Source organism: Papio anubis, chromosome 6, assembly GCF_008728515.1.
Source record: "Papio anubis isolate 15944 chromosome 6, Panubis1.0, whole genome shotgun sequence".
Lineage (NCBI taxonomy): Eukaryota > Metazoa > Chordata > Mammalia > Primates > Cercopithecidae > Papio > Papio anubis.
In genome coordinates this window covers 82463785-82477371 of record NC_044981.1, presented here as the reverse complement: position 1 = coordinate 82477371, position 13587 = coordinate 82463785, and the positions used below count along the sequence as shown (strand labels likewise).

At 35.0% G+C, this 13587-nt stretch overlaps 1 protein-coding gene across 2 annotated transcripts in view; it reads right to left on the bottom strand.

Moving 5' to 3' along the window:
- Positions 1-13587, bottom strand: part of ZNF292 (zinc finger protein 292) — a 107858-nt gene that overhangs the window by 43477 nt on the left and 50794 nt on the right. For both annotated transcript variants that reach the window (XM_021937579.2, XM_003897876.5), the window contains 3 exons: positions 3040-3194; positions 2767-2845; positions 433-568 (listed from right to left, as the gene is read on the bottom strand). In XM_021937579.2, the coding sequence (XP_021793271.2) occupies positions 433-568; positions 2767-2845; positions 3040-3194 (370 nt within the window). The remainder of the gene's footprint in view (positions 1-432; positions 569-2766; positions 2846-3039; positions 3195-13587) is intronic.

Genomic DNA, 13587 nt, shown 5'->3' with positions numbered 1-13587 from the left:
TGAGCAATAAACTGAGAAAGCATATTAATCTCAGAGACAAAAGACTTAAAGAGTTCTAGCACTGATTTCTTATTCTATTTTGAGGAAGGGCATTTAATCACCCTATTTCTGTTTCTCCAACTATCAAATAAATTATCAAATATAAACTGGACTGCCACCTGTCAGAAGTTAGAGAAGGAATTCCTCTGTTAAAAAGATGCTGGGAAAAAATTCTACTTTATCTGTTATTCTATGACTCTATAATCGTATAAATACATCTTCCCCAAAATAAAATAAAGGCGCAGGGCCTCAAGCACACCTCAGAAGATATTTAATTAAATGGTCCTTCTTTGGAATATCTTGAGATAAATTATATCAAAACAACTTTAACACTTATTTTTTCTAGTCTAATTATTCTTTTTTTTTTTTTCTCTCTCTCTCTCGAAAATTTACCTTTATCCTTATCCAATGGTTCCTGGGAAAGAATAGTGCACAGTACCGGGTTTTTCCACACCCCAGTCTCTTGAGCTAGAGTAGCTAAAAAATGCAATTCACAGCTGCCATTCTCCATCAGCTTTTCATGAGCTACCTATAAATATTAAATAAACATCCAAAGAATTACAACAGATTTTTAAAAGCAAGCTTATCAGGCTTTAAATATAATACTAAACTTCTGAAAAGACTTTTATCTTAAAACTTTCACATCACATTAAAAAGTACTCAATTCCTTTACTTCTAATATTTAAAGATGAATTTCAAGGATAAGAAATAAATCATTTACAAATCTTAAATAAATATAATGTATTTACAGAATAAGTCTGTATTTTCTTTTCCCCAAAATCTAAGCCAGGAGTAACGTTATTCCTCAAGGAAGCAATCAGAATATCCATACGCATAAAAGAACTTACACATTTTATATCCTCTGTGTTTAAAAAAGTTTTCCTCCAAGTCTACCATTAATCAAAAGATTCACATAACGAACTAAGTGACAACTTATGCATATTCCAATAAAAGGGAATTACGAAAAGAAAATAACTAAATGCACGATTTTTTTCATTTATTCATTGTATAGTTCTGGCAGTTTCACATTAAAGCTGACGATGAACCTTGCCTGCTAGTTGTTTCCAAGTGTTCATGAAAGGGGCATAGTCTTCAGTCCACAGAAGACTAACAGTTTTTATTCAAATCAGAAACTGTATATTGAAAATTTCTATGAACAAAGTTCTAGAGAAGAGAGCAACTAGTCCCTGACTTTACGGCGTTTGTCCTCTAGTGGGGTAAAGAAATGTTTAAATAGTTAAAACACAGGGAAAATAAATGCTGTTAGGCATAAACTAACCTTGAGGAAGCTCAGAAATGGGAACAAAGTGTTGTAGAAACTCAAAGCTGCATGCTATTTTCAAACAAAAAGTCTAAACCTCAAAGCCATACAAATATTCCCATTCCAACAAGTTCAGGTGCTTTATTAAGTTTTAAGTAACTGAATGTAGAGGGATGTAAAGAGTTATTTCCTTCATAATCCATCTAAAAAGGTATTAACTAGTCCTTTTGTTTCAAAAAGGAAAGTGTAAAATTTTATCTTATGTTGGCAAACAAAATCAGTAGCATTTAGAATTCTGGTTAAGCATATTAAGTCTGTAGTAGGGTGTATCTGAATGGCAAACGGTAAGTTTCAAAATAATTTACCTAAAAATACTTTCTGGAAAAAAAAAACCTAAGATACAAGTTACGGATATCTGAAGTAGAATATGCATGATCAAAAAGTTAGTTGCAATGTGACAAACAGGACAAGACACTTTCATTTCAACAAACAGTTATGAAGCATTTGTTATATGTAAAACATCATGCGGAATCCTATGACATTAAATAAGATGAATTCCACCTTCAAGGGCCTGTTGCACTTGATGTAGATTTTAACGTTTAATATTAAAATAGGAAAGTTTATTTCTCTGCTTAACTATAGCTTATTCTACATGCTTCTAAAATTTAAGGCTATACCTCTTTAACAAATTTCTTATAGAAAATCTTAAGGCCTAAAGATATTTTAAGAACTCTGGATAGAGAAATGGAGAGAAAGAGAGCTATAGCTTTGAAACTAGCTGGCAGGAGCATTCTTTTTAACTAACCAATTAATCAAAATTTAATTGAAGCCATAATACATCCAGCTCTAGTGCTTGAAACAAAATTTAACATTCTTGAAAATACTCCAAGACAACTAACTGCTAAATTGTGTAGTATCGCATGTAAGCAGAATAACAACACTAAATAAAAAAGACAAAGCATGTGTTTTCAGGCCGGAGAAAAAGCATGGGCTTTGGAATAAAGAACCTTAGTTTGAATAACTACTATGTGATATTAGCTATACAAGTTTGGGCAGATAATTATTTTAGAGTATGAGCCTCAGTTTCCTCACCTTTAAAATGGGGAAACCATACCTACCCACACAAATTTTCATGAGGATTAAATGATATATGTGAAATTCTTATAAAGCACATTGAAGACTTTCAGAAACCAGTTTAACTGTTTCTAAATCCAAATGAGGGCACTTCCTTTTGTGTTCCCTTGCTGCTCTTACAAAGCCCTAATTATCTGATCATAAAGATTATTCAATCTATCTTATTTAGCAAACACTTGTTGAGATCTACTATATGTAAGACACTAGTGTTAATAAGATCAGTAATTAATGTCTGTCATTATTGAGATGTCTTAAAACTTAACTGAATAATTTTTTTAAGAGTAAGGAAAACTGACATAAGATATACCTATATTAAATCTAAAGATTCTCACCTGCACCAGTGACTGAAATTGTTCCCACTGTTTATCTGATAACTCAACAGGCAGACACAGTAAAAGTTCAACACAGCTTCTAAAAAACAAAAAATTGGTAAGGAGAGGAATAATTATTAAAATTCAAAGGAAAATAGAACCAGTAATTCTAATATCATAAGCAGACTCCCCATAACTAATCTATTTAAAATTAAACTATAAGACTTGAGATTTAATGTTTTTGTGTTCTTTTTTAAAGCTAAATCTAGTTTATTTACTCAAAGGTCTACTCACAATGCCAAGCGTTCCAGAACCAAGGCTACATTTTCACATTCAGAGGTAAGATAAGGTCGGGCTTTAACGTAACTTTGGATAGCCACTGTGTATACCTCCAATAAAGGTAAAGGATCTTCTGAAGTTTTCCATTTCTCTGCATATTCTAGGAGTGTCTGTTTTGGAAGGAATAATAAAAAGTATTCAAAACGTAAATCAAAATATACATTGACTCATCAGCTGTGTTTCTGAAAAATTTTGAAAAATACAAACTTTTATTTATAAAAACAAAAAGTTTATATTGATTAAAATATTAAATGATGTATAGTCATATTTTTGGCAGCTCTCTGTAGGAGAAAATATTAGTATTAATTCATCCAGCAATAGCATCATTTCATCAAGGCTAGTTTTAAATAGTGCAAGAGTAGCTCCTCTATTCCCTAGTAAGTTTTAAAAGTTATTTTAAAAAGACATCTGGGCAAGTAATACTTGACCAGGCATGCAGTGAAGAATTTCAAATAATATCTGTCTTCTATTTTTCGTAAAGCAGCAGAAAATTCAATACTGAAAAACAAAATGAATCATGTATGGTAAGCAAAGACATGTCCTTTTTCAGTCCATAAAAAAATAACAGTACATACAAATTAATAATTTTTTGACAAGCGCTAGCATTTAAAAAGTCATCCAAAGACTTTCAACATATAAAATCAACATTAAATATATTAAATAATTATTATAAGATTAAGTAATTTCTATAATAGTTTTTTAATTAAAAAATATTTCTCATCTTTTAATTAAGTAAATATTTTAAATTTACCTCATCAGAATTTCTTTAAAAGATGCTATTTATCTTACTGAATAAAGATGGGAGATAATGGAAAGAGAAGTTATACAGAAATACACACGTTAAGACTCTTATCTAAAAGGTTCTATAGTTATGCTAAATGAAGAGAGATTCTAAATAAATGTTTTTATAACACAGAAGCCACAATTGGTCCTCTCCACATTTCAGGGTTTAAGACTCATTTAATCAAACATATGGAAATTCAGGTGTCTTTTCCTAGAAAATAGGGCATTGAAGAAAAAAAAATTTCCTGAGGGCCTGTATCCTCTGGCATACAGAAGCAGATTTAAAAACTGGAGAGAGGGAGGAGGGAGAAGGGAGAGGGTGGGGATTGTATTCTACTACCAAAGCACTTACTACCTTGTCCTCTCTACTAACTTCCAACTAACAGAATTAGTAAGTGATCAGACGAAAGCAATAGAAAAAGTAAGCTGGTAAACTAAAGGCAACAAAACAACCACTCACCTACTGACTAGCCACATATTCACAGACCTTGGCTCTCACTAATCCCTTCCTTTCCTTTCCCCCTAAGAAGTGAGGGCAAATACTAATTCCTAGGGAGAGAAAGGACAGAAAACCTGCAGCCACAGTGCAGGATGTAGGGTGGGGTGTCAGGGGATACTCAACTAGGTTCAAAACCAACTCCATAGCAAAATTTCCCAGTAAAGTTGAGGTAGAAAAACTTATTTCTCAGATATCCAGGAAAAAACACCCCAATCTTTCCCAGATGAACGCTGAAACAAATCTGCTCTCATCCACACTTTCACCTCACCTCACAATCCCATTATATCCCAAACCTCCATGGTACAAAATAGATTCTATGTGAGGATAAAAACAATCAGAGATAAGTTCCCTAGCTCAATCCACATGAAGCCCAAAGGTAAAGCTATTCCTGATCTTTTAAGTCCAAGCAGGGATAGAGATGCTGGAGAAGAGGGGAATCCGTGTTTCTGTACCCTCTTGGCATTGTTAAATGTAATGATGAACAAATGACATTGTAGCTGGTCAACATGGAACATGAGATGAAGCTGCCTACATTATACCCAAGATGATTCAGCTTCGACGTAAACACAGAAATTAAAGCCTTTTATTTGCCTAATCATGTCCCTATTATACATATAATCCCAATCAGAGACTCACTTTTGCAGGTGTCGGGGCTCAGAAACTGATACCCCAAACTGTGGCACTCTGACATGCTGAGGAAGAAGCCTCAGAGTCTCTCTGACCTTCCCCTGTTCCTTCCCATCTCTTGATCTTCTTTCTCCCAAAGCACAGTTTGAAGTTGTTCTGTGAAGTTTCCTTATCTGTCTAAAGTCCAGATCCACCAAAGAAGAATAAAATTAACTTTGATCCTGTTAAATATAGTGAACCCCAAGTTTCTCTTCAAAGAATCAGTATGTCAGTATGTTCACCTCTCTTATTCTTTGATTCTCCATTTTAAAGTTCAACTCCCTGGTTCTCTTCACCCCCTTGCTTCTAAGTTTCAGTAAACAACTTTCTCGCCAGTCCTCATCAGTAGTTCACATTTGTTCCCTGGTCTCCTGGTCGGTCCTGACTCATCTCGGTCACCTGCTTTATCTGAGTCACCCCTGGTCACCTGCTCTGACCTAAGTCACCTTTAGTTACCTATTCCTAACCATCCTTCCCACCAAACTACTCACCCTACCACTATGGCTCATACCCCCTGCTCTTTTTAAAATAGCCAGTTGGAATTAGCTCAGACTGTGTGGGCCAACCCTAGCCAATACGGGAACGACACAGCAGCAGGGGCTACCTGCATCAGGAACAAGAACTCCTTCCCCTCCCCTGTCCAGGTGTGGTCTCACCATTGTTCCATCTGCGAGGAGCACCTTTTCTGCAGAAAGTAAAAATTGCCTCACTGTGAAAATTAAATTTATGTTTGAGTGCTATTTCTTTGTGGCACTGGGAACAAGCATTTCTAACAGTTCCCTCCCTGAGTTTTTATTAACTGAACTCATAGGGCAGAAACTTTTGTCACAAACCACTGAGTGCTTTGCAGGCTCAACAGACTTTGTCCCAGGCCACTGTATCTTCTTCAAGCCCACTGAATTCCCCTAAAAATAATTTACAACCCTCCTCTAAAATCATCCACATTTCTCCACCTCCCTTTCATTAATAAATTTGTATGCCATTTCAAATCTGCTGTTCATCAGTTGATTTTCAGTGAACCTTCAGAGGATGAAGGGGAAGTTTTCTTTAGGCCCCTACCCAGGAGAATTAACTTTCTTCTAAATATCCATCAAATAAAGAAGAACTTATATTTCTTACGGATCTGAAATGGTTATACTCTCCAATCTTTTGACCAGCTAGATGATTCAGAGGACAATGACAGAGAACTATGGACTACTAGAAATGAAAACATTCTCTTACACGTGATTTTGATTAGAGCAATTAAAACCTGGGATTAGTTCCTGGTTGAACCAACATGAACTAGGAATCAACATGAAAAAGAAAATTTGGAATTCGATGATGCAACCATTCAATCAAAAGGGATGTTAAGATTCATGATCAGTCTTTGAATTCAGTTTGTGCCACTGGCAGGCATACAAGTATGGTATAATAAAAATAACTGATCTTTGTCCTAGGTTCCTAGCACAGAGCTCCTGAAACCCTTGAAATCTACATACGTGTCTTTTTCATGTTAATGAGATAACATTAGGCTGAGGAGCTTCTAGATAGCTTTAAGATAGGGACTGGTCACTAGAAAGACCATGCCATGATTAGAGAGACGGAGCTTGCAGCCCCACCCCCCAGTCTTGGAGGCGATAAAAGGTCATAGAGATTGAACCCAATCGCCAATGGCCAATGATTTGATCAATCATGTCTATGTACTCCACAAGACCTCCTAAACAACAGTAGTCTAAGAGCTTTTGAGTTGGAAAACACATCCATGTGCTGGGAAGGTGGCACATTGCAACTCCACAGAGGCAGGCTCTGGTGCTTGGAACCCTTTCAGATCTCACCCTAGGTACTTCTTCGTCTGGCTGTTCATTTGTATCCTTTATAATACCTTATAATAATAAGTATAGCATTTTCCTGAATTCTGTGAGTTATTCCAGCAAATTACTGACCCTGAGGAGGGGGTTGTGAGAACTCCTAACTTTGTAGCCAAGTTGGACAGACTTGGGGACCTGGTACTTGAGACTGGCATCTGACCAAAGTCCTACACTTTTTCCCCCATTAAACCAATGGTTTTTGTTCCCACACTCTTTCAAGAATGAATGAATTTGTCTATACACATATATTTATATTTATACACATATGAACAGACAAAGATAAAAGTCACTGTAATCTGGTTTGAAGATGAGTTTGGGGGGAGATGGCACAGAGGGGAAAAGACAGGGAACAAAACCTAAACGTCTTCCTGCAATGCACCATATTGCTTCCATTAATGAGTAACCTGTACGCAAAATAGGGTGAGAAAATTTAAAACTGTTTTTTGATGAATGACTGATGGAACTAGGGATGCTTAATCTGGATACTAAATAATATTTACTGAATACTTACCACATGGCTAGGTGTTGTTCTAAGAGCTTTACATGTACTACCTACTCAGTAATTAGGTAAATTATAGTAATATGCTTATATTAAAAATTAACAAACCAAGGCATAAAGTAGTGAAATAACAAGCCATAAGATCACAGAGCTAGGAAAAGGCAGAGAAGGTATTCAAACCCTCATAGTCTGACTTCAGAGTGTTCATTCTTAACTACTATGCGATACATTTCTGGAGAAATAAAAATTAACTTGTAAATCTAATTTTTAAAATTTGGATTAAATTACATTAAATTAGCCAAATTCACAAATCTAGAGGCTTGTCACATAAGAGAGCAGTTAATTTTATTCTGTGTGTCTCACAGGTCATACTAGGACCACTAGGTTAAAGTTTAAAAGAGACACTCCTGTTTCTGATAAGACAGAACTACCAAACCATCAGAGTAAACCAAAAACAGAACAAGTTGGTCTCCTGAGACAGGTGGTGGCCCATCAACTGAAGTTTTTCAAAGAGGAGCAAGATGATTCAGAGTTGAGGATGCTGAAAGGAGTCATACATTAAAGACACACTCCACCATACCAGAAGAGACTACACTAGTATGTGTGTCTGTTCATAAACTAGTGGCTCATGGATGTTTTGATGTGCACATTGTTCAAAAAATATTTGAATTAGTTTCTAATATTTAGAAGTTATATATTTTACATAAAAACTTGGGTTTCTGGCTTTTCTTTAAAAAAAAAAAAAAATTGGCAACTTTGGGCCCACATTCCAGCATGGCAACTAGCTAGGGCTGAGTGAGACCCAAGGTCTCCCACTGAGATCAGACACAAGCTCTGTGGTTGCTACATGCCTCACCTCCTTTAAGGGAGCTACTAGATCCCTACAAAGTTATTTGTGGCTACTGCATCTGTTCTATAGTGTGTGTTATGGGGCAAGCCTAGGATAGAAGAAATAAGCAAGAGGTTAAAGGATCTCTAACACAGTGTTTCTTGCGGTGGTTTTCATTGTTGTCCCCTCTTAAGGAGACCTTTGACTTTTTTTTCCTAATTGTTCATCATCCCCAATGAAATTTTGATACCACAGATTAAACTATATATTTGTTTACATGTAACAAACAATTTAAAAAACAACTTTTTTCTTTAAGAGCCAATTTTTACTCCCTTGAGAACAAAAATGCACACTTTAACATTTGGCTCTTAAGTTGATTTCTCATTATTTAAATCAGCAGAGTCTAGAACATATATGCTTTAGGGAGAAACAGTATAGATTAACTTCTGGTAGCTTCCTTTAGTTGCCCTAAGGATTACCAGGAAGGAAAATAAAAGAGAAATAAAACCACAGGGGTGTTACATTTAATAAACATGGGGATTAAATTACATTACTGTCCTACGTAAAGATAAGACTAGTGGAGTGTTGGTTATGTTTATATTATTACATTCATGTTCCACTTCCAATTTACATCTAGGGTTCTCCAGAACAGAAGTTGTCAAACATTTTGATCTCATGACTCTTTACCCTCTTAAAAATGACTGAGGAACCCAAAGAGTTGTTTATGTGAGTTACAACTACTGACATTTACCATATTCAATATGAAAACTGAGACTTTTACATATTTATAAACAAGTTTAAAATAACAAACCCATCACATAAGATATTTTTAATAAAAATGCATTTCCTGAAAAAAGTGAAAAGAGGCATTGTTTCACATTTTTCAAATCTCTTCAAAGTCCGACAAGAAAAAAGAGTGGGTTTCTCATATTGGTTTATACACTTAATCTGCTGCAATACCACACATTAGGTATCTTTGGAAAACTCCCTGTACACGACTGAAAGGTAGCAAATAATGTCTTACAGTTTTGACCTTTTACCCTGAAGAGCCTTTGATGAATGTGAAATACTCTTTAAAATTTCTAAGTTATTAAAATGTATTTTAAGGTTTTGTGTAGAAATGGTAGACTGGACACATTTATTTTGCACCTTACTCTCTTCTCCCCAAACCTCACTGAAACTACAGTAATTTTTTTTAAAGTGGCATAAACCCATAAGAATAGGAACATGGGAATGGAACAAACAGAAATAAAATCTTAAAAGCTGGAAAGCGTATGTAAGATTGACACTCCAAGAAAAGTGACTCCTAAATAGGCTTTAGGTAAAAACAACAAAAACAAACAAACAAGCAAAACCTACTAACTCTGCATAATCACCAAAGGGCTCAGGAACTGGGAGCACCAGATGCCTCTGAAAATGGGGGGTGAAAGTGGGGCTAAAAAAGAGAAAACTGGTTGAAAAGTCTATTTTAGGAGTTAAGCCTCCCTGATTTCCTCCTCACTCTCCACAGCTAGAAAATCCAAGCAAGGTACTGCCACTCTTCCTCAGTAAAGAAGTTTAAAAAGAGGTGTTTGGACACAGTTGAGAAGAAGTATCTTACTTTTCAGGGCAATAAGTCAACTTTACATACTCCCTATAGACAGCAAGCCCCTTTTTTCCAACTCACTGCCTGAACTTCCAGGTCCCTAGCTGAGTCTTTTTCTGGGAAATCAAAAAGAAAAGATCCAAGAATCTGACACCAAGCCTTCATCAGGGAATGAAACAAACTAGACCCCTTATTTGTGAAAATCACAACAAACGTCATACATGAACTTGGAGCTCTCAATCACGTTTTTAGCAGTATACCCTTAAATACGGTATTTAAAGACCAGTAGACATTTTTAAAAAGCTTCTAACGTTGAGAGAAATCAAAACAAGGAGGAAAAAAGCAATTTTGAATAAACAGAAACTATGCAGGGAGAAAATAAAATTTCAAGAAACTACCATTGATATTCTTGGATATATGAGAAAACACATTACATCTATGAATAAAAACACCATGTTATAAGAAATAGTTATGGGAAAAAAGACTAATAAAAATTACAGATAGGACAAAAAAGATTTTAAAATTTAAAGAATAATGCTAGAGGTCCCATAATTAACAACAGGAGTTCCAGGAAGTCAGAATAGAGAAATTGAGGTGAATAAATAAAATACTTAATTGAAATTAATTTTCTAGAACCTAAGAACATGAATTTTAAGAATGAAAAGGCCCACTGAATGTCCAGCACAATTACTGAAAATAGAACTGTACCAAAGTACTTTCTCATAAAATTTCAGAACTCAAAAACAAGATAGGATCAAAATAAGATTGGAAGGGGATGAGGCAGCAGACTTCTCAACAGCAACACTGAAGCAAAAAGAAAATGAAGCACTGCATTGAAAGCTATGGGGAAACTATTTGTATCCAATGATTGTAACTATTAAAACAAAAAAGTCATTTTTGGACATATGTGGTCTAAAATTTTTTACCTTCTAGGCACATTTTTTCAGGATGTTACTGAAGAAGGAATTTCACCAAAATGAAAAATAAACCAGGAAAGAAGTCAGAATGATACACAGAAGAAAGGGAGCTCTAACATGAGAGAGATGAATGAGGTAAGATTCCAAGAAGACAGTTGTGCAATGGACCTGGAAAATAATTATAGCATATTAGATGGATTTTGGATAAATTTCTTCAAGATGAAATTGATAGAGAACCCAAGGTGCTTGAATAAGCTTAAGAGGAGATTTAAACAATTGAGGGAGAATTTGGATTGAATTAGTGATAAACACACAGAAAATTAAGCTAAGAAAAAAACATGATAATTTACGTCTACAGAAACAGGACTCTCCAATTAGAAAATGCACACTCTTCACAAACACAAGTAAAACAGTTACAAAAACTGAACACAAACTAGGCCACATAGACAGTCACATGAAATAAAGAATATGTTCACATTTTTAATATTTTTTCCACATTTTTCCACATTCTTTGAATATAATGCAATAAAGTTAAACACTTAACAAAAGAATACCCTAACAAAGAAAACCACAAACTTGAAATTTCAAAGTGTACTTCTCAGTCTGGGGTAAAAGAAACCATCATAGAAATCAAAAAATACTTACACTTGAATTATAGCAAAAACAACCTATCAAAATTCGTAGGATGCAGCTAAAGCAATCTTAAGAAGGGCAGTTTTAGATGCAAATGTTTATACTGTCACTTCTGTTACAGCTTTAAAAAATACATATATACACATTTGTTCCGACACAACATTAGCAAAACATGAATTTCTCATTTGCTTATATACTATTTTTTGGTGGGAAACATTAGGTGAAAGCAGAGAATTGTACCCAGATGAACTGAGCTGTTAGAATATGCAAAATGCACACACGCACGCAAATCAAACATGTACCAGCTACCTCAGTTCACCATAAGTGTTATTAGTGATAACCAATCACACGTGGTGTTACAACTTTCTATCCAATTTCAGAGAACTCTCCTTCTGCTAATTCACATTAACTCACAAACTACATCCCTTCTGACACCCACTTTCCTTCTGGTGCTCACTTCCACAAAGAAACTTCAGATCTTTTTCAAGGTAAAGTACCTATGCATTTTTAAACTACTTAATAGGTATAAAACTGCGCTACTGTTTCAATAAGGTTCTCTGTGTGTGAGATGACGTTTTTGCATGCTGTGTCTCTTAAGTACATTTTTTCAATAAGCCCTGGGATCTTTAATGTGCAATTTTACATGTCAAAGAGATTGTTAGGAATTCATATATTGTGATAAAACAAATATCACATTTGTTTTGTGATATTTGTTTGATAAATGGCTGCATTTAAAAAAGAGAAAATAAAGAATAGCCAAAGAGGATATTATTGGGACAAATGGAGAAATTTAAATACATATCATAATTAGATAATAGCGGTGTGTCAATATTACATTTCCTGAGTGTGATGATTGTGTTGTGAGTATACAGAAAAATGTCTTTGGCCTTAGGAAATAAATGCTTAAAGTACATAAGGGGGGCAATGTCATAACACTGGCTAACTCTTAAAAGATTCAGACAAGAAAATAAAGTGTGAGATAAAGCAAATACGGCAAAATGTGAATGAAGGAGGAATTTTGGTGAAAGCTATGGGGGTATTCATGGTACTATTCTTGTAACTTTTCTGTTATAAAGAGTTTGGAAAAGCAAAGTATTGAGGGTGGGATGTGTGGTAGATTGAATTTTTAGCACCTCTCCTTATTTCCATGTCGTTCGTCACATGACTTTGGAGTACTTCTCATAATGGTAGAAAATATTTTCCTAACCCATGTGACTTGTTCTGACCAAGAGAATGGGGCAGAAGCGATAGTAGGACGGCTGTAAGTTTAAGCATCTTGCTTTCTCTCATGCTTCTGCCCTCACAATGAGAGATACATCCAGATTAGCCTGCTGTTCCCAGCAGGGTAATGAGAGGCAGATGTCATCCTGTTGCTCCAGTTGAGTCCAACACGTATCAGGTAACAGCCAATCTGAAACATATCTATCAGTCCAGCCAAGATCAACAGATACTTAACCAGACCTCAGATGAGTAAGCGATAATGCTTATGTTAAATGCTATTAAAGTTTTTGCAGTTTATTATGCAAAATTTGGTGAAAATAACAAAGTAGCCAACTTAAATTGGAAAAAGAACAGGATAAAGTCAAAGAGTATAAAAACGTAAAAGTAATAAAACTAAGATGAGAAATAAATGACAAAAAAAATAAAGGCACAGATTGTGGTGAGGATGTTTAAAAAAAGAAAAAAATAAGAAAACACACAGAGAGGGTCAACAAAACTAAACCTAGTCATCTGGCAAAGCTGGTCAAGAAAAAAAGAGCACAAATCAACAGTACTGGAAATGAGAAAGGAGTCATAACTAGAGAAGCAATAAAGATGTTTTAAAATCAAAATATATTGAATAATCTTATTTGAAATAAGATTATTGAGTAAGAATCATGTTATCTGAAAATAACTTAAAAATCTGAATAAAATGGGAATGGTTAGAACATTACTAAAATGATCTCACAAAGAAATAGAAAAAAACAGTCCTTTACCTATTAAGAAACTGAATCCAGGTTAAGAAAAAAAAAAAAAAAAAAGAATTATCAGACAATTTTTATAGAAAAATCCAGCAAACAGGCTGGGCATGGTGTCTCCTGTCTGTAATGCCAGCACTTGGGGAAGCCAAGGTGGGGGGACAATATGAGGCCAGGAGTTAGAGACCAGCCAGAGCAACACAGTGAGACTTCATCTCTACCAATGATTTTAAAAATTAGCCAGTTATGGTGGTGCATGCCTGTAATCCCAGCTACTTGGGAGGCTA